This window comes from Hyperolius riggenbachi, chromosome 4 (assembly GCF_040937935.1).
Source record: "Hyperolius riggenbachi isolate aHypRig1 chromosome 4, aHypRig1.pri, whole genome shotgun sequence".
NCBI lineage: Eukaryota > Metazoa > Chordata > Amphibia > Anura > Hyperoliidae > Hyperolius > Hyperolius riggenbachi.
The window spans coordinates 350,061,987-350,081,468 of record NC_090649.1 but is presented as its reverse complement, the minus strand read 5'-3'; the positions used below and the strand labels follow the sequence as shown (position 1 = coordinate 350,081,468).

Here is a 19,482-nt window from a genome sequence, read left to right as displayed (position 1 = left end):
CGGGGGCGCGCACGGGGGGGCCCGCGGGCGCGCGCGCGACCCGCGGGAGTGCGCGCAGCCCAACTGGACGAGAAATCTCGTCCAGTTGGGCTTAAGTGGTTAAAGAGAGACTGAAGCGAGTATAAAACTCGCTTCAGCTCTTATATTCAGCAGGGGCATGTGTGCCCCTGCTAAAACGCTGCTATCCCGCGGCTAAACGGGGGTCCCTTACCCCCCAAATCCCCTCGTCTACTCACGGGGATCTCTTCCTGTTTGAGGCAGGGCTAATGCACGGAGCCCTGCCTCACACGCGACTATCAGCGCGTATCTCCGCCTCTCCCCCGCCCCTCTCAGTCTTCCTTCGCTGAGAGAGGCGGGGGAGAGGCGGCGATGCGCCGCTGATAGACGGCGTTGTGAGGCAGGGCTGCATCCGTTAGCCCTGCCTCAACAGCAGCAAAATCTACGACCAAGTTGGTCATTGATTTTGCAGGGGGGGATTTGGGGGGTAAGGGACCCCTGTTCAGCCGTGGGATAGCGGCGTTTTAGCAGGGGCACACATGCCCCTGCTGAATATAAGCTCTGAAGCGAGATTTATTCTCGCTTCAGAGTCTCTTTAAGTTTACATTCAAGAATAAACTTTGTCAAACTGACACATTAGATTAAATATATTTGTTTAGTCAGTGTAATAAATGTAGTGTTGTTGATTAAAATAAATGAGGAACAGATTTGTTAATATAAGATATATTAAAGAGAACCGGAGGTGTGTTTAAAGAATGTTATCTGCATACAGAGGCTGGATCTGCCTATACAGCCCAGCCTCTGTTGCTATACCAAACCCCACTAAGGTCCCCCTGCACTCTGCAATCCCTCATAAATCACAGCCGTGCTGTGAGGCTGTGTTTACATCTGTAGTGTCAGTCTCCGCTGCTCCCCCGCCTCCTGCATAGCTCCAGTCCCTGCCCCCGTCCCTTCCCTCCAATCAGCAGGGAGGGAAGGGATGCAGGCGGGGACTGGAGTTCTGCAGGAGGCGGGGAGAGCAGCAGACTGACACTATAGAGATAAACACAGCCAGCTCTGACAAGCTGTTTGTCAGCAGTGTGGCTGTGATTTATGAGGGATTGCAGAGTGCAGGGGAGCTTAGGGGGGTTTGGGATAGCAACAGAGGCTGGGCTGTATAGGCAGATCCAGCCTCTGTATGCAGATATTCTTCAAACCCACTTCGGGTTGTCTTTAAGGTTGTTCGTGTTGTGCTATACACTTTTATAAATAAAAATTGATATCTCATTACATATAATTCAGTGTTCTCCCCAGGCCCTTTTAGCCGGGTGCTCCACCTGGCTAGTTTTGGTGACCACCCAGCTGTCATCGGCTCACGTTCTCCTCTGCTGTAAGCAGAGAAGCGCCGACCTAGCATTCTGTTATCACGCCCCACCTGGCTACTTTTTCATGCCACCCGGCTACTTTTTCATGCCACCCGGCTGGAAATAATTTCTGGGGAGAACACTGTAATTCATATATTTTATTCAATCGTTTTTGTTGTGAGTGTGTCAAAATTGAACATACATATGTGGCAAATTGGTTACAAGAGTCTAATTTTTCATTTGGTTAAAAAAAAATCAAAATTTTAGAATTGAAAAAAAAAATTAAATTGTAATGTTCGTGTCCAACAGAAGGTCTTCCTCAGTGTCAGGGGAGTAGCAATAGGGGTTGCAGAGGTTGTTACCGCATCAGGGCCCTTGGGCCAGAGGGGCCCTTCCTAAACTACAGTATTAGCTCTCTATTGATCCTATGCTTATAATAATCACTTCTATAGATGCTTTGAATAGTGGTAATCGTTAACAAACTGTTCCCCATCCCCTTCTAGTACCTCTGACACTGTAGTTGCCATTGGTAAGTTTTGGTGCATCGTATCAGTTGTTATCTATAGAGTGCTTGGGGGGCCCCATTGTAAAACTTGCATCAGGGGCAGGGCCCACAGCTCCTTAGCTACACCACTGCTTAGTGTTATAGGTCTTCCACATTTCCGAGACATAATAGACTGACTACTTGTGAACCTTGGACACATTCTCAAGGATGCCCACTTAGAGAGGACACTGGAATGCTGGGACCTACTATGAAATTGACACTGGAACGGTGGAATGTACAGGTGTACACGCATTCAGCTTTTGAAAAGGAATGCGGATGTCTCTAGGGGCTGCAACTTCAGTGGGCCCATAATCTGCAAGTGCTTATTACATCTGTTTATGCATTCAACGTTTGTACAGGCAATTTCTGACAAAAGCTTCCTTTATTAAAACCAAATCAAATCCAGACTATCCTTTAATCATTGCTTTCTTTTCTTTTTTCGTATTGTTTATAGCGCTGCGTAAACGAACGAAATAACCTGCTGCACCATCCAAGTAACGCCGTTCAGTAACCATAGTAATGGCGCTGAACACACCCATCTTAACCGGCAACACTCTCTGTGTTTTTCTGATTGGCTGACCAGTCAGAGTTTAACCTTTACCCCATGACCCGATGAAACTCCTCGTTTCCTGCTTGTTGGCTTTGTAGAAGAATGCCTAGCCAAAAGGAGAGTAGAGATATAGGGAGGGACACATTAACGCTGCAGGCAAGCTGACAGAAGACTGCACGAAGGCGACAGCGTGGGAGGAGGAGCAGAAAAAAGAAAAAGGCAGGAAGGAAGGAGAGAAAGAAAAAGGAAGGAAGAAGAGAAAGAAAAAGGAAGGAAGGAGAGAAAGTGAACGGTAGTAGAAGGATTATTTGCTATAAGAAGGACTATCCACAACCGTCTTTACTTGGTCTGACAGAAATGAGGAGAAAATCTCGTATTTTGTTGTGTTTCGCCTTTTTGTGGGTGCTTGGAATCGCCTATTATATGTATTCTGGCAGCTCCGTCAGCAACCGAAAGGTAATGAACTGCAGTGTATTTGATGGCGATTGATACAAAAACTACAACCGTTACCGAGTTTGTACTTTATTCTGTCTCTTTGGCCAGCGTCAGCTCGTTTTCTGAACCGCAGCACCGTTAGGAAGGAATAACTCTTGTAATCAGAAGCATTTAATTGTATATTTTTTTTTCACTTCCTGTCTTGAGTTATTTGGTTAAATTAATAGTACATTGGAGTTTAATACAGTATTAGGGAAAATGCTAACTAACGTTGTGCAACCTTATTTACCTGTCTGTAGAGCTCATTTTAATGCATCAGGCCCGGCCTAGATAGTCCCAGGAGTCATTTGTAGTATTGCCACTTTTTGCTTCACCATACATAAATCGTATGACTGGCCAATTATTATTTGTAAACTGCTAACGTATTTATGCAGCACTGTACAATGGGGGATGTTCATTACAGAAGTGTTAGTATGGTTTAGGTGACCTAGCTGGAAATCTTTAATAGGGAAATTTCGCAAATGTGATTGGTTGCTGTTTTAGCTGTTCTCCAATGGCAATGCTCTGTACAACTTTTTGGGTTGCAGTAAGTAGTAATAACTACACCACTGCAATTTGTGCAGTTACAACACTTCAAGTTGTAAAGGGTGCTGTTATCGAGAACAGTTCAAACAGCAACCAATCATGTTTGCAAAATGTCCCCATGAGGTTCCAGCTGGGGCACCCAAGGTTGTTTAACCAAAAGCATTCCAGGCCATTGCCTGGAGTGCCATTGGTCCTGGTAGGTGCCATGCCCCTGGTTTAAGCCCTGTCCCCAAACAAAGCTACACCTACTGTGGGTGTTCCATCAACTGCTTCTGCTGTGCATCGCTGGTCCCAGAGGAGCGGACACCACATGGTCTGGGTTGTGTATGTTGCGGGCAGTCTCCATTGTGTCACTCTGTGCTACCTCTCTCCCTCTCACATGCATCCCTCTGTCTCCCTGCGCCACCTCTGACCCTGCTAACCCCCCCAACGTGGGTCATTCTGTCCCCTTTGATCTTCTATCCCCCTGTGCCTCCTTCGTTCCCCTTGCGCCACTATCTTTACCCGTCCCCTCCTGCGATCTCCCAGCCCAGTGTGTAAATACAGAGCATAGCACAGCAGAGGTTGTGCTCTCGCCTCCTGCAACATTGTCCTAGGTACACATTATACGTAGCCAGACTGCAAGTGCAAAACTGGAATGATTCCATCATTAATTAATAACTATACACAAAGATATACATTAGCTGGCAAATAAATGCATCTGGCAGCTTAGCTCAGTGTTCTCCCTAGAATCAAACAGCTGGGCGGCCCACCCACCTAAAATAAACCACCGCCCGGCTGCCACCACATGCCGAGATCTCTTGCAAATGATAGAAGCCAGCGCTGTTCTATGCTCCTCTGTGTAGGAGTTCTTGCTTTTCCCGGTGGGCTTGTATAGTTATTGGCTTGCATGGTAATAGGCGGGGCCATTACTGCAGACTGCAGAGCTCTCCTCCAGAAACGAGGTGCGTGCAGTGTGCCTGCCCAAACTCAAAGCAGGGACATAGAGCCTGTACAGCCAGGCGTGGACTGGCAAGGGGGAAAAGAGAGATCTCTCACCCCCCCCCCCCCCCCCACCCAACGCATCCCCCTAAAACAATTAAGGCCGACCAGGCTGGAGCCAAATTTAAATGTGTTTCTGCATTAGTGTGACTGCTCGTTTTAGTCCCACCCCAGTGGGACTAAATCTGATGTGCCTGAAGACCTTAGCGACCGATCATCAGCTGCTGCCAAAGGTGATTCTTCCCCTGCAGATATGCAGGCTAGGACACAGCCAGACAGAGTCAATGGAGCAGGGGACTGGAGAAGAAGCCATCAGGATGGCACAAGAGTGACTCGGTGAGTCCTCTCTCTAAATGACTTGTGCGCTTCCTGGTGATTTATGACCAGCCAGCCGCAGCCTTCCCTGAAGTTGCAGTCTCCTGTCTTGTGTGTCACATTGGCTGGACAGGGGACCTGACAAAAGTCACCTTTTCTGTGCAATAAAGTTAGCTTAGAAGAGCCAGGCTGACAAGCTGCGGTTTGATTGCTGGGATAGACAGACTGAGCCATCAGCATAGTCAGGTGGTCAGCTTACCTTTCTCTCACACATAAAACCTTACAGCTTCTGCATTCTTGTAAAGCAGGGTTAACAGGATGGCTTCCAGATTTGAATACTGTTCCTGTAAATGTTAATGGGTAAATTATGCATGCATTGGTGGTGTGAAATGCGTGCTCATAATTATTGCATTTCAAATACATGTTCAGTGTTCTCCCCAGAATTTGTTTTCAGCCAGGTGGCATGAAAAAGTAGCTGGGTGGGTGAAGCACCCTTTTCTACTTGGAAGCTTGATTGCAATCGCGCTGTGTTCACGCAACCTACAATTTCCACTACCCGTGATTGTGCCGTATAGCTGCCGGGAACAGAGCACGATCGCCTGACTATTGCGATTCGTAAAAAAATAATGTATGCTAGTGGGAAATGAGCACTGCGATTTACATGTTATCGCTGTGCTCATGGGTTTGATAAGGCTGTGTAAAACTTAAAGCTATAAGCTTGCTATACACCAGTGGTTCTGGATGCTTGCTTGGCTTAACAAGGGCGAAAAGGGATAATTTGCATATTCAGTAGAGCATTGTGGGTAACCACAAATGTTCACTTATAACTGAATTATTGCAAATTTCCTTCTGTTTTATGAAGGCAAATTACACCAAGCTTTGCTTTTTTTAGTAGGAGGGCTTTTTGGTTCCTTTTATCCCTCTATACATTCCTAGTGGTTTGGGTCACCCTGAGCTGCTTGGTTACTCTCTCATGGGGGGGATAGACTTAGCTGGGGCTTCTTCCAGCAGTCTATCAGGTCCATTGCTGTAGTTCCAATCAGGTCCCTTGCTGTAGTTTAATCTTCCAAATGATTAAACTACGCAATTGATGAGTGCTCCGGACTACAGGAGCATGAGAGAGAGGTGCACAGATGAGACTTTGCATGCACAGTAGTCTGTGACCAGCTGTGGTTGGGATGTTTTGGAGGGGACAGCAGCAGCCTGGAGGGCAGCGAAATCACAGAAAGGGACCAGATAAGTCTGCTAGGGGTTTGAAGAAGCCCCAGCTAAGTAAATCTAATCTCTTCACCCCCCCCCCCCCCCCACCCAGCTCAAATGTCCTTTTAAGGTATTATGAGTTTTAGGGTGGCACACTTTTTTATCTTGACTTTTTATCTTTGCATTGATACACACTGCTCCCTATTAAGGTACTACATTCCATTAGTGACTTCTCCTTTAATTACTAAGAAGTGATTAATACTGTGCTCCGTGTGCTACTTGGTTGCTGGAAGTTAATTTACCTGGGTGCCTGGTAAAGTTGAAAGAGTTAATTAGAGCAGAGTCCATGTTTTGCAGAAAAAAAATAAACATTCACAGGTGAGGTAATTAGTGTCTCAGCAGAGCTGATTAACTCCCTCTGTGGATTTCCACAAAACATGCACTGTTGGTGGGCCTGGAGGACAGGGTTGGGGAACACTGAATTAGAGGACCTCTGGGCGTGCTGGAGTGACTTGACTGAGCTTTCACTGTGTAACGTCACGCTGCCGTGCACTCTGCCCGTCCGTACTGCTTCTGCATGAAGAGCATGGAGGATCTCTCCTCCCTGGTGTGATGATGGCGGCTGCTACTACTGGCTGGAGTTGTGAGGGGAAGGGAGCACTCTTTCTCTGTTGTTACTGGATGGAGGGAGGCACCAATGAGTAAACACGCTGATTGAAGAGAGGGAAGGAAAGACAGCCTTCAGCTATCCGGAACCTAACGCACGCATGTAATAAAACTGCGTAATCGGGTCTCTGGTGGATGGACGCCTGGCTAATTATGCCACAGCTGAATTTTACCCGGGTGACTGCCAATCTTACCTGGGTGGCATGCCCGGCTAATATGCTCTGGGGAGAACACTGATGTTGTTTCATAAGGATGTTATTCCTGGGGGGGACATGAGGTATTGCAGATAGTGTACAGGGGCTATATATGATCATTATCAGTTATATACGCACGGTGGCGTAGTGGTTAGTGCTCACGCCTTGCAACGCTGGGCCCCCAATTCAAATCCCAGCCAGGTCAACATCTACAAGGAGTTTGTATGTTCTCCCCGTGCCTGCGTGGGTTTCCCTGAACAATCCGGTTTCTTCCCACATCCCAAAAACATACAGATAAGTTAATTGGCTTCCACTTAAATTGGCCCTAGACTATGATACATGCACTACACGATACATACATCCATATAAGACTATGGTAGAGACTAGATTGTGAGCCCCTCTGAGGGACAGTTAGTGACAAGACAATATTCTCTGTACAGTGCTGCGTAATATGTCGGTGCTATATAAATACTAAAATAAATAAAAAATAAATATGGCCCCTACACACAATCTGCAATACAACCCCTCCCCTTCCCGCAGGAAATGACATCCAAGTAAGCCATGTGATATTGAATAATCATGAGCAGGGACGCTGAAGGCTGTGTATAATAAAGGTGACCATACATCAGGCGACTTGGCGGCCGATCAACCATCTGATTCGATTACTATAATTGAAATGGATGAAAATGTGTGGTGCAAAGTGCATGCCCGATCAACACTGTGGCCAATTTCAGGGCGAAATTGGTAACATGTATCTGTCGGACATTGTGCAAGATGACTGGTCGCCATAGTAGAGCGAGTGAGTGGAGATAACAGCGAGTGACGGAACACGATGAAACCACAGCGCTTGTCCCCTTAGTGTATAAATGTGCATTTATATATTACCTGTCCTGTCACCCACCGCGAAGTGCCCATCTGTCTTCTGGTTCATCCGCTTCCATTTGCGCCTCATACACCGCCAGTGTATAACGCACATGTGACGTCAAACAATCCTACCCGACTACTTTTTCATGCCATATAAGTACAAGGATATATAGTAAAAAAATATTTTTGAAGAGACAAAAAAGTTTCAAGATCTTAAATTTTAATGTAATAAAAAGTTAATTTATAAAAACAGAGTTCACAAATCTTCAAGCGAATTCATCTTTGCAAACAACATCCCATTATCAAGTACCAAAAACATATGTTGAAATATGCAATTGTTTAAAAAGCCTTTTTTTTCAGTTGGCGCAGGAAGAACAGCCTCTGCTGTGACTTCTTCTGAATTCTGGTGGAGTTTTGCCCCCATTTCAGATCGTTTGTGAGAGTTGTGCCAAGGAATCGAATGGATGGTACTCTAGAGACCTCTGTTTCGCCTATGTGGGCTAGTGGGAGAGGAGGGGGGTGCCTCCTGAAATCTACAACCAGTTCGACTGTCTTAGCTGCCTTAAGTACTAGGTTGTTATCCCTGCACCAGTTGCAGATTCTCTCAACTTCACTGCGGTACTCGTGCTCTCTGTTGCTGCCGATAAGGCCAATGATGGTAGTGTCATCCGCAAATTTGATGACCTTCACTGAGCCCGCAATTGAGGTACAGTTGTTAGTGTACAAAGAGAACAGGAGTGGGGACAGTGCACAACCTTGTGGGGCACCCGTATTTGTGGTTCTCACGCTGGAGGAGCAGCTTCCGAGTTTGATTTGTTGCGTTCTCCTTGACAGGAAGTCCTTGACCCATGCACGAAGGGAGGGATCGACTCCGAGCTGCGTCAGGTTGCTGAGCAGGATCTCTGGGCAGATAGTGTTGAATGCTGAGCTAAAGTCCAAAAACTGTATCCTGGCATAGGAGTCAGGTCTGTCTAGGTGCTCTGTGATGTACGCCAGGCTGACATTAATGGCATTTCCAACGGACCTGTTTGCCCTATATGCGAATTGGAGCTGGTCAAGGAGGGCGTTGGTAGTTGGGCGAGGACCAGTCGCTCGAGGATCTTAATGATGTTGGAGGTTAGGGCCACAGGTCTGAAGTTATTGAGATACGTGCTGCCTGTTATTTTTTTTTGTTTGTTTTTGTTTTGGGACGGATATAATTGTCGACCTCTTGAAGCAGGACCTTCTGATAATGACCGCTTGAATAAGGAGGTAAGCACAGGGGATAGCTGTTCTGCGCAGGTTCTTAGGCAGATCGATGACACACCATCTGGGCCAGAGGCCTTCCTGGGGTTCAGCTTGTGGAGGTGTCAGAACTTCAACTTCCTGGACTACGACTGGCTCCGAGGCCTCAGGTTCCCCCAAGGGTGGGACTGCAAGATGTTTGGACTGGAGTTCAAATCTGCAGTAAAATTCATTGAGCTTTTCTGCCAGTTGGAGGCTGGGGGCCATCATGGGTTGGGGGGTCAGTTTGAAATTTGTGGCTTCTCTAAGGCCTTTCCATACCTCCCGTGTATTGTTGGACTGGAGGCAGTGCCCCAACTTCTCAGAGTAAGCCCTTTTTGCAGCCCGCAGTTCACGTTTAAGGGCATTTCTGGTCTCTCTAAACTCTGGTGAGACAGACTTATGGGCTTCCTCCTTGAGTTTTCGGAGCCTGCGCAGCTTGTTTTTGAACCAAGGTTTGTTATTGGGGAAGATCTTGAAGGTCTTGGTTGGGATACATGTTTCATCGCAGAAGCTGATGTAAGAGGTGACATTTTCTGCCCATTCATCTAGAGTGGATGCCTCCAGGGTGGTCCAGTCGGTAGAATCGAAGCAGCACACAAGTGATTTCTCCCCCTCCCCCACCAACAGAGCTCTCTGTTGGTGAGGTCAGATCGCCACCCGAATGTATGTTTGTTTATTTATTTGTTTATTAAAAAAACAAACAAACAGACATTTCTAATTCTTTTTCTCCTTGTCCCCAAATTGCGGTGCTGCACATGCTAATTAGAAGGCAGTTTCGCCGTCTAACAGTCTCCGAGCTCCGCTGCGCCTACCAAGCAGGAGATGCGCGCTCACCGTGCATGCGATTTCCTGCAAAACAAAGCCCCAGGACTTTATGCCGATTGGCGTTAGGTCCTGTAGATGCGGCCACGCCCACCGGCGTGACGCGGTTGGGAAGCAGGTAAGCGACATGGTGGGCGATCGACCGTCCAATTCGATTATTATAATCGAATTAGGTGAAAATCTGTAAATCGGTACTGCCAAGTGCATTCTGGGACGGAAATTGGTCGATTGCGCATGCCGCAAGATGTCGAGCTGAAGTTGGTTGGTCGGGATGGGAAGATACGGCAGTGATTGCTGGAACGAGTGATGAGATGATGAAACCCCCGCCGCTACTGCCGCAATGTATAAATGTGTGTTTCTCTCTCTTCCAATGTGTGCATTTATAGGTTACCTGTTCTGTAGCAGCCTCCACGCGGTGTCTGTAATCCCCAGGCGGCTATCCGTACACGGATGATGTCGGTGCATAGCGTCTGACGTCAGACACTATGCTCCAGTGGTGTGTACGGATAGCCGCCCAGAGAATTACGGACACTGCACAAAGGCTGCTACAGGACAGCTGTAAATGCACACACTGGGGAGGCACATTATACATTGTGGCAGCGACTGTGTGGACTCAGCCAATTCCCTGAAGATTTCATCAGGGCTGTGGAGTCGGTACAAAAATCCAACTCGGACTCCTCAGTTTATGAAACCTCCAACTCAGACTCTTCGACTCAGACTCCTTCAATTCACTTTATTGTCATTGTGTAACACAACTAACATGCTCAGCTTTTATGAGGTAGTGAATGCTAATATGGATATTGGGAATGCTGTAGATGTGATATACTTGGACTTTGCAAAGGCCTTCGACACTGTTCCCCACAGAAGTCTGGTGCAAAAGTTGAGGATGCAAGGACTGGGGAAGAGTTTGTGTGCATGGATAGGGAACTGGCTAATGGACAGAAAACAAAGAGTTGTGGTCAATGGATCGTACTCAAAATGGGAGACTGTTAGCAGTGGGGTCCCACAGGGGTCTGTACTGGGTCCAGTGCTCTTCAATTTATTTATTAATGACCTAGTAGATGCAGTAGTGAGCAATGTTGCTATTTTTGCAGATGATACAAAATTGTGCAGAATCATCAACTCTCAGGAAGATAGTGTCATATTGCAACAGGATCTGGATAGGATGGCTATATGGGCACATACATGGCAGATGAAATTCAATGTTGAAAAATGTAAAGTCATGCATTTTGGTCGTACCAATGGTCTAGCACCATACAAAATAAATGGGATACAGTTGGGAACATCAAACTTGGAGAAGGACTTAGGAGTACTCATCGACAACAAGTTAAATAATCGTACTCAATGCCAAGCCGCTGCAGCTAAAGCGAACAAAATTTTGGGATGCATTAAAAGGGAAATAAAAACTCGAGATGCTAGCATAATATTGCCCCTGTTTAACTCTCTAGTAAGGCCACATCTGGAATATGGAATTAAGTTCTGGGCACCACATTACAAAACTGGAAAATTGAATACTCACCTATCGGTAATTTTCCTTTCCTGGATCAGATAATGGCGGCATACCTCTGGGTTTGGCTCCACCCCCCGAACCCGATTGGACAGGCCACATAATAAATTAAAGTAATCCGCCCCCTCCAGCCAATATTAGTCCTCGAATGGACAAGAGGGAGGGATTCGTATGCCGCCATTATCTGATCCAGGAAAGGAAAATTACCGATAGGTGAGTATTCAATTTTCCAGTTTCCTGGACAGAGAATGGCGGCATACCTCTGGGACATAACAAATCACCAATGAGGGAGGGAAATTCAAATGCAAGAAAATTTATTAACTCAACATGCAGACAAAACAGCCTTGCCAAAATTGACAGTAGTTAAGGCAGCAGGATTAACATGGTAGTGTGACAAAAAGGTATGAGCAGAGGACCAACTGGCAGCTTTGCAAATACAATCAACTGACACCTTGGTAAAGGAAGCCCAAGAAGCCGCCATCCCCCTAGTTGAATGAGCATGTACTTCTTGCGGAGCTGGCAAACCTTTTTGTCTGTAACTCTGCTGGATAATTTTTACCAACCAGCTGGCTATAGTACGAGAAGTAACTGGAAGACCTTTCCTTTGACCCTGAATATTAATGAATAAACGATCTGAGGATCTGAATTCAGCTGTGGCGTTCAGATAGGCTCTAATACTTCTCCCAACATCTAAAGGGTGTAAATCATTGTCCGAGGTGAAGGTTGGCAGAACCAGCTCTTGATTGATATGAAACACCGATGAGACTTTTGGAATGTGATCCAAGACAGGTCTAATTACCACTCTATCTGGGAAAAACTCTAGGAGATTACTAGAACATCCTAAAGATTGCAGGTCTGACACCCTTTTAGCGGAGGAAATGGCCACCAGGAAAACCGTTTTCAGACAGATGTTAGTTAAAGAAGCTGACTCTTCAGGCTCAAAGGGAGGGGATGACAATGCCTCCAAAACTACACAGAGATCCCATTGGGGAAAGAACGGCTTCCTGGGAGGTCTTATCTTCTGAACTGCCTGGATAAATTGGACAACTAATGGATGTTGTGCCCACTTATCACCCGTTAAAGCTGACAAGGCAGAAACCTGTACTTTGATTGCTGATAAACTCAGTCCTTTTTCAACACCTGTTTGAAGAAAGTCCAGAACATCTTGAACTGTAGGAGAATGAAAATCACGATGCTCCTGTGAAGCAAATATAGCAAATCTTTCCCAGATTCGATGATATGTACCATTTGTAGAAACCTTCCTTGCCTTTAACAGAGTGGAGGCCACGGCTGCTGAACAACCTAATGAGAAATACCTTTCCCTTTCAATTTCCATGCCATCAAATTTAGGGTGTTGACTTCTGGATACAGTATGTTCTTCTGAAATAGAAGGTTGTGGATTACCGGGAGTTTTATGGGATCTTCCTGACTCAGTTCTAGTGCCATGGTGAACCAAGGCCTCCTTGGCCAATGAGGTAGAATAACAATGATCGTGCACGATTCTGTGGTCAGTCTTTGCAAGAATCTCGTTATCAATGGGAACGGGGGAAAGGCATACCCCAGACTGAATCTCCAAACTTGGGATAGACAGTCCACTCCCGCTGAGCTCGGATGATGATACCTTGAAAAAAAGAGGCGAGTCTTCGCATTGAATGGAGAAGCACAAAGGTCTATCTGAGGAAGACCCCACTGATGTACTATGTTCTGATAGACTTCGTTGTTTAGGGCCCATTCGTGGGGATTGCAGAAATTCCTGCTGAGATGATCGGCTATTATATTCTGATTCCCTGGCAGATACGTTGCAGACAGGTTGAACAGAAACCTCTGTGCCCAGCACATCAAGTGACCCGTTTCCTGGAGAAGAACATAACTCCTTGTTCCTCCTTGGCGTTTGATGTAAGAGACTGCAGTTGTATTGTCTATTTGCAACAGAACAGACTTGTTGATGATCAGGTGCTGAAAGGCTTTCAGTGCCATAAATGCCGCTCTTAACTCCAATATGTTTGATTGGACTTGAGTCTGAGGCAGTCTCCATTTCTGCTGGACCCACTGACCCTCGCAATGGGCTCCCCAGCCTAATTGACTGGCATCTGATGTCACCACGATTGGCATAATTGGTTGGATCTGATGACAATTGTGTAGATTCTGAGGGCATAGCCACCAAAGGAGAGAGTCTTTTACTGACTGTGGAAGGACTATTTGTTGAAACGGATCTACCTTGTTCCAAGATCGTAACAGGAAATACTGAAGGCTCCTCAAATTCCAGTGTGCCCATTTCACCATGGGTATGGTTGAGGAAAGAGACCCTATAAGGCTTAGACATTCCGAGGCTGTGAGTATCTGCAGAGAGAGGATTCTCCTCACCTTCTGACACAACATCTCTACTTTCTCCTCCGGCAGGCAAATCTTGTTCTCGGTTGTTATGAAACGTGCTCCCAGGAATACCATGTCCTGAGAAGGGATTAACTGACTCTTCTGCCAGTTTATCAGCCACCCTAGATTTGACAACTCTTCTAGCAATATCTTCTGATGGAGAAGCAATGAAGACCGGTCTTGACTCACTAGTAGGATGTCGTCCAAGTAATGGAACACTCTGAGCCCTCTCACACGCAGGGAAGCAATTACCGGTAAAAGGACTTTGGAGAACGTCCGGGGGGCTGTTGACAGCCCGAAAGGGAGGCATTGGAATTGATAGTGTTGATTGTTTACAGAAAACCTTAGATATTTCTGAAACTTCTTCCTTATCGGCACATGGAGGTATGCGTCCGATAAGTCTATTGTTGATAACCAATCGTTCTTCAGGATCATCTTTGTTATGGTTTGTAAGGACTCCATCCTGAAGTGCTGAACTTTGATGAACTGGTTTAGAAACTTGAGGTCTAGAATGGGTCTCCAACCTCCTGAATTTTTTGGAACCAAGAATAGTGGCGAATAGATCCCATGAAACCTCTTTTTTACTGGAACTGAGACTACCGCTCTGACTTGGATTAATGATTCTACATATTCCAGAAGAACTTGACGTTTTTGATAAGAAAAGGGGATCTTTGTCTGAACAAATCTTCTCAAAGGAGGCCTCCTTCTGAATCTCCATGAGTGCCCGTGCTCTAATGTTCTCAGTACCCATGGATCTTGAATCTTTGCCACCCAGTGTTCCCGGAAGAAGCGGAGTCTTGCCCCCACTGGAACAGACTGGGTGGACGTACCTTCAAAAGGGCTTCTGGGACTGTTGGGCACCAAGAGTAGTCTTCTGCTTGTTTGACTTCAGGAAGGTAGACTGGGTACCTCTCCAATTCCTTGAAAAGGCTCTACCTGGCTTATAAGACTTTGACTGTTGTAATATGGTCTCCTGGAGTTCTGCTGACGGTTCTGCCGGGGCTTCCTATCTTGAGGCAATAGACCAGATTTTCCACCAGTAACTTTGGCGATTGCACTGTCCATTTTTTCCCCGAACAAATATGTGCCATCAAAGGGTATCACCAGTTATTGCGAGAAGATTGGTCTGCTGACCATGGCTTTAGCCACAATGCTCTTCTGGCTGTGACTGTATTAAGCATTGTCCGGGCTGAAGATCTTATCACATCTATAGCAGCCTCACCTATGAAATCACTTGAAAGCTTCAATTCGTCTAAGGCTCTGATGATGTCCTGCTTGTCAGTGCCAGAGTTGAGGGCCATTTCAATATTTTCAACCCAGACTTTGGTGGCTTTAGCGAGGGAGGTCAAGGCCACAGCAGGCTTACACGAAGCACCTGCAGAAAGAAAAGCCTTCTTGATATCCGAATCGATTTTTCTATCAAGAGGGTCCTTGAAAGAAATCACATCCATTGGTAATGTTACGTGCTTTGCTAACCTCATTATAGATGAATCTACAATAGGAGTAGAATCCATTAGTTTCGCATCCTGTTCAGTTAATGGATAAAGTTTAGAAAAACGATTAACCAATGACGGCTTCTGCTCCACCTTGTTCCATTCTTTTAGGAAAATATCTTTAATCACTTTCATAAGAGGAAAAACCACTGGTTGTCTATCCAAATGAGGATAGTATTTATCCGGTTCCTGGCTTGATTCCTTATCCTCCTCCCAACCAATGGCAGATTTAATCGCTGTTACAAATGCGGGTACTAGGGCAAAATCGAAACCTATAGGAGGAGCTGAACTTTGTGCAGAAGCTTCTTCACCCTGCATCTGAGATGTAGAAGGACCTGCCTGTGAAGTCTGGGCAGACATTTTATCAAAGGTGTCCTGTACTGCTTGCTGAATAAATGACATAACCTGCATATTATCAGCCTCCTTGTCTCTTCCTAATTCACTGAAGCATGATTCACATAACATTTTATCAGGCATAGCAGGTTGAGCACAAGACCAACATAATGACTTTTCAGGTTGGTGATATCTCCTACTATCCTCCGTCTCCGGAGGAGAAGGAGGTCTATGGCTGCTATGATACAATGGAGAATGTCTATGAGAAGCATAGTCGTATCTTCTTGGAGATCTTGATCTTGACCTATGCCAGCGCCTTGGTGAGTGGCTGCGATAATAATATCCTCTTGAATAATGTCCGCTGGGAGATCGCCTATGGCGATCCCTGGAACGTCTCTCAGGAGAATGTCTCTTATCTCTAGAAGATCTCTTATGAGAGGAACTTGGTCTCTGGGAAGCACGGTGAGCTGTAGACTCTCCTCTTGACTTCGACCGAGACCGACCTTTTCCAGTCTTGTGACTTTTAGACACCGTACGTCTTTTTTCTCTCTCATGCGGACTGTGGATGACATAAAAAGAAATATGTTCCACTAAGAAATCCGTCAAACAAAAAAAGTTTACAGGAGAGATAGAGAGAGCACTCTTTTATCCCAATTAAGCCCTGTGCAAATATTGAGGTAATAGGAAAAAAACACCTCGTGGTCTAGCACCATACAAAATAAATGGGATACAGTTGGGAACATCAAACTTGGAGAAGGACTTAGGAGTACTCATCGACAACAAGTTAAATAATCGTACTCAATGCCAAGCCGCTGCAGCTAAAGCGAACAACATTTTGGGATGCATTAAAAGGGAAATAAAAACTCGAGATGCTAGCATAATATTGCCCCTGTTTAACTCTCTAGTAAGGCCACATCTGGAATATGGAATTCAGTTCTGGGCACCACATTACAAAAAAGATATTGCAGTTTTAGAGCAGGTGCAGAGACGAGCTACAAAATTGATACGTGGTATGGAAGGTCTCGCTTACCAAGAAAGGTTAGATAAACTGGGTTTATTTAGTCTAGAGAAAAGACGCCTTAGAGGAGATCTAATTAACATGTATAAATACATTAGAGGGCAATATAATAGCTTGGCGGATGAGCTTTTTGTCCCTAGGCCTTCTCAAAGGACTAGAGGACATGAGCTGCGCATGGAGGAAAAACGTTTTAGCCATTTATTTAGGAAAGGGTTCTTTACAGTAAGAGTGGTTAAGATGTGGAATGCATTGCCACAGGAAGTCGTTATGGCAAACTCTATACCTGCATTTAAAGGGGGCTTAGATGCTTTCCTTGCGTTGAAAGACATCCATGGCTACAATTACTAGGTTATGCCTAATGATGTTGATCCAGGGATTTTATCTGATTGCCATCTGGAGTCAGGAAGGAATTTTTCCCATTTGGGGCTAATTGGACCATGCCTGGTGGGGTTTTTTTCGCCTTCCTCTGGATCAACAGGGGTATGTGGGGGACGGGCTGGAGTTGTACTTTGTACTGGTTGAACTCGATGGACGTATGTCTTTTTTCAACCTATGTACCTATGTAACTATGTAACTGACACTTGATAAAAATATATCAAGTGATTACCTTCCCCTTGGATCAATAATAACCTCATCACCAGTCACTTCCATATTCCTAGCAGAATCCATCTTTAAATCAAGCATATAAAAGGGACTATTAGTACCCTAAAAAAATACATGCTGATAAAGCAAGACAAGTATACCAGTGGTTTCACATACCTTGGTGATAAAGAATGATCTCTGGAATAATCCCCTGGAGTAATCAGACTGCCAATTCTGGGTAAGGACGTTTGTCAGATGAGCGATACCGCCAGCACCCACGCTGACACCCGCTCTGGCGTCCCGGAAGACAGCCGCCGGAAGCCTTTTCAATGCGGCCAATCCGGAATGACCTTGCGTACTCTCGCGAGAACAGCAGGGGATCTTCCGCGTTCCAGCAGTCGGAAACTGCGTCCCCGCTAGACGGACGCGCCAGACTGGGAGGCAAGGGGAAGGTAGATGAGCAGGCGGGCTGGGCACATTTATTAACCCCTATTAGAGGTCTCAATGGCCAAGAAAGCGGGAGAGGCTGAACCCGCTGTAGTGCGCCTAATAAATAATCCAAAAAAGAAAATAGGCATAAAAAGGAAAAAAAGAAAAGTGGACCTGTCCATTCGAGGACAGAGAAAAAAAGAATGGCTGGAGGGGGCGGATTTCTTTAATTTATTATGTGGCCTGTCCAATCAGGTTCGGGGGTTGGAGCCAAACCCAGAGGTATGCCGCCATTCTCTGTCCAGGAAAAAGATATTGCAGTTTTAGAGCAGGTGCAGAGACGAGCTACAAAATTGATACGTGGGATGGAAGGTCTCGCTTACCAAGAAAGGTTAGATAAACTGGGTTTATTTAGTCTAGAGAAAAGACGCCTTAGAGGAGATCTAATTAACATGTATAAATACATTAGAGGGCAATATAATAGCATGGCGGATGAGCTTTTTGTCCCTAGGCCTTCTCAAAGGACTAGAGGACATGAGCTGCGCATGGAGGAAAAACGTTTTAGCCATTTATTTAGGAAAGGGTTCTTTACAGTAAGAGTGGTAAAGATGTGGAATGCATTGCCACAGGAAGTCGTTATGGCAAACTCTATACCTGCATTTAAAGGGGGCTTAGATGCTTTCCTTGCGTTGAAAGACATCCATGGCTACAATTACTAGGTTATGCCTAATGATGTTGATCCAGGGATTTTATCTGATTGCCATCTGGAGTCAGGAAGGAATTTTTCCCATTTGGGGCTAATTGGACCATGCCTGGTGGGGTTTTTTTCGCCTTCCTCTGGATCAACAGGGGTATGTGGGGGACGGGCTGGAGTTGTACTTTGTACTGGTTGAACTCGATGGACGTATGTCTTTTTTCAACCAAAATAACTATGTAACTATGTAACAAAATTACTTAGTCTAATACTTACCAGGGCTATGGATTTGGCACAAAAATCATCCGACTGAGACTCCTCAGTTTATGAAACCTCCGACTCCAGGTACCCAAAATTGCTCCAACTCCGACTCCACAGCTCTGGATTTCATGCTGAAATCGGACGGTAATTGGCCTGTAGTGTATGGACAGAATCAACAAAAAACAAATTTATTTCTAATCAGATTCGATTAGAGATAAATTTGTCTCCGTCACATCTGCCCATAATAATCAGTTAATGTCAGCTGGAGAAAAGAATGGATTTAAAGAAATTATGCATTTGTGATTCTTCAGTAATCTGTAATGCTGTGAAGCGTCAACAGTTATAATGTACTTTCCAGGTATCTATACGAATGCTCATGACCCTGGTTGAGGCTGAACTTTGGATAGAACATGCATTAGTAGCTTCTACTAATCCTTATTTCACTTCCTCTGTAATTTGGCCCTGGTGCAGAACTTTGTTCTGTTCTCCCCCTACAGAGGTTTGTTGCCATACAAGGCCAAGCAGACAAATCTAAGCTGCTGTGCTCTCCAATCCGGCCTCGGCAACACAAAGATGACTGGACATAGGGTAATACCGTCTAATACACCACAGTCTTTCATAAATTCCACTCCCACTATGCCTGTGGGGGTGAGAATTAGGAGTGTCACTCAGTGAAGGCAAACCACATGCTTCCCCTAATAAACTTTCTCCTGTGGGCTCAATTCATAAAGCATTACCGCCTTTGGTAATGCAGAAAACAGCTAAATTTACAGAGCACTTAGGAAAATGTCAATTCATAAAAACTGGTACCGCTTGAAAAGCTGAAATTATCGAACAGTGAGGTAAATTACTGACTTATGCGGTAAATACCTGAACACCTCAGTAAATGTAAATTCATAAAGCCTACAACATGTGGTAAAGGCACAAAATAATACAGTCTGTTTTGAAGTGGTGAAAACAGTGTGGAGTCTGTGTGAGGAGACTGTGCTGGGAGCCGTGACTATTATTATTATTATTATTATTATTTATT

The 19,482-nt window shown here is 45.4% G+C and overlaps 1 protein-coding gene across 1 annotated transcript in view; it reads left to right on the top strand.

The window, feature by feature from the left end:
• Positions 1 to 2,474: 2,474 nt before the first annotated feature.
• The window catches only part of GALNT2 (polypeptide N-acetylgalactosaminyltransferase 2), a 1,163,038-nt gene continuing 1,146,030 nt past the window's right edge, over positions 2,475 to 19,482 (top strand). Inside the window, exon 1 of the mRNA XM_068231909.1 lies at positions 2,475 to 2,890. Coding sequence (XP_068088010.1) covers positions 2,792 to 2,890 — 99 coding nt within the window. The 5' untranslated portion in view covers positions 2,475 to 2,791. The remainder of the gene's footprint in view (positions 2,891 to 19,482) is intronic.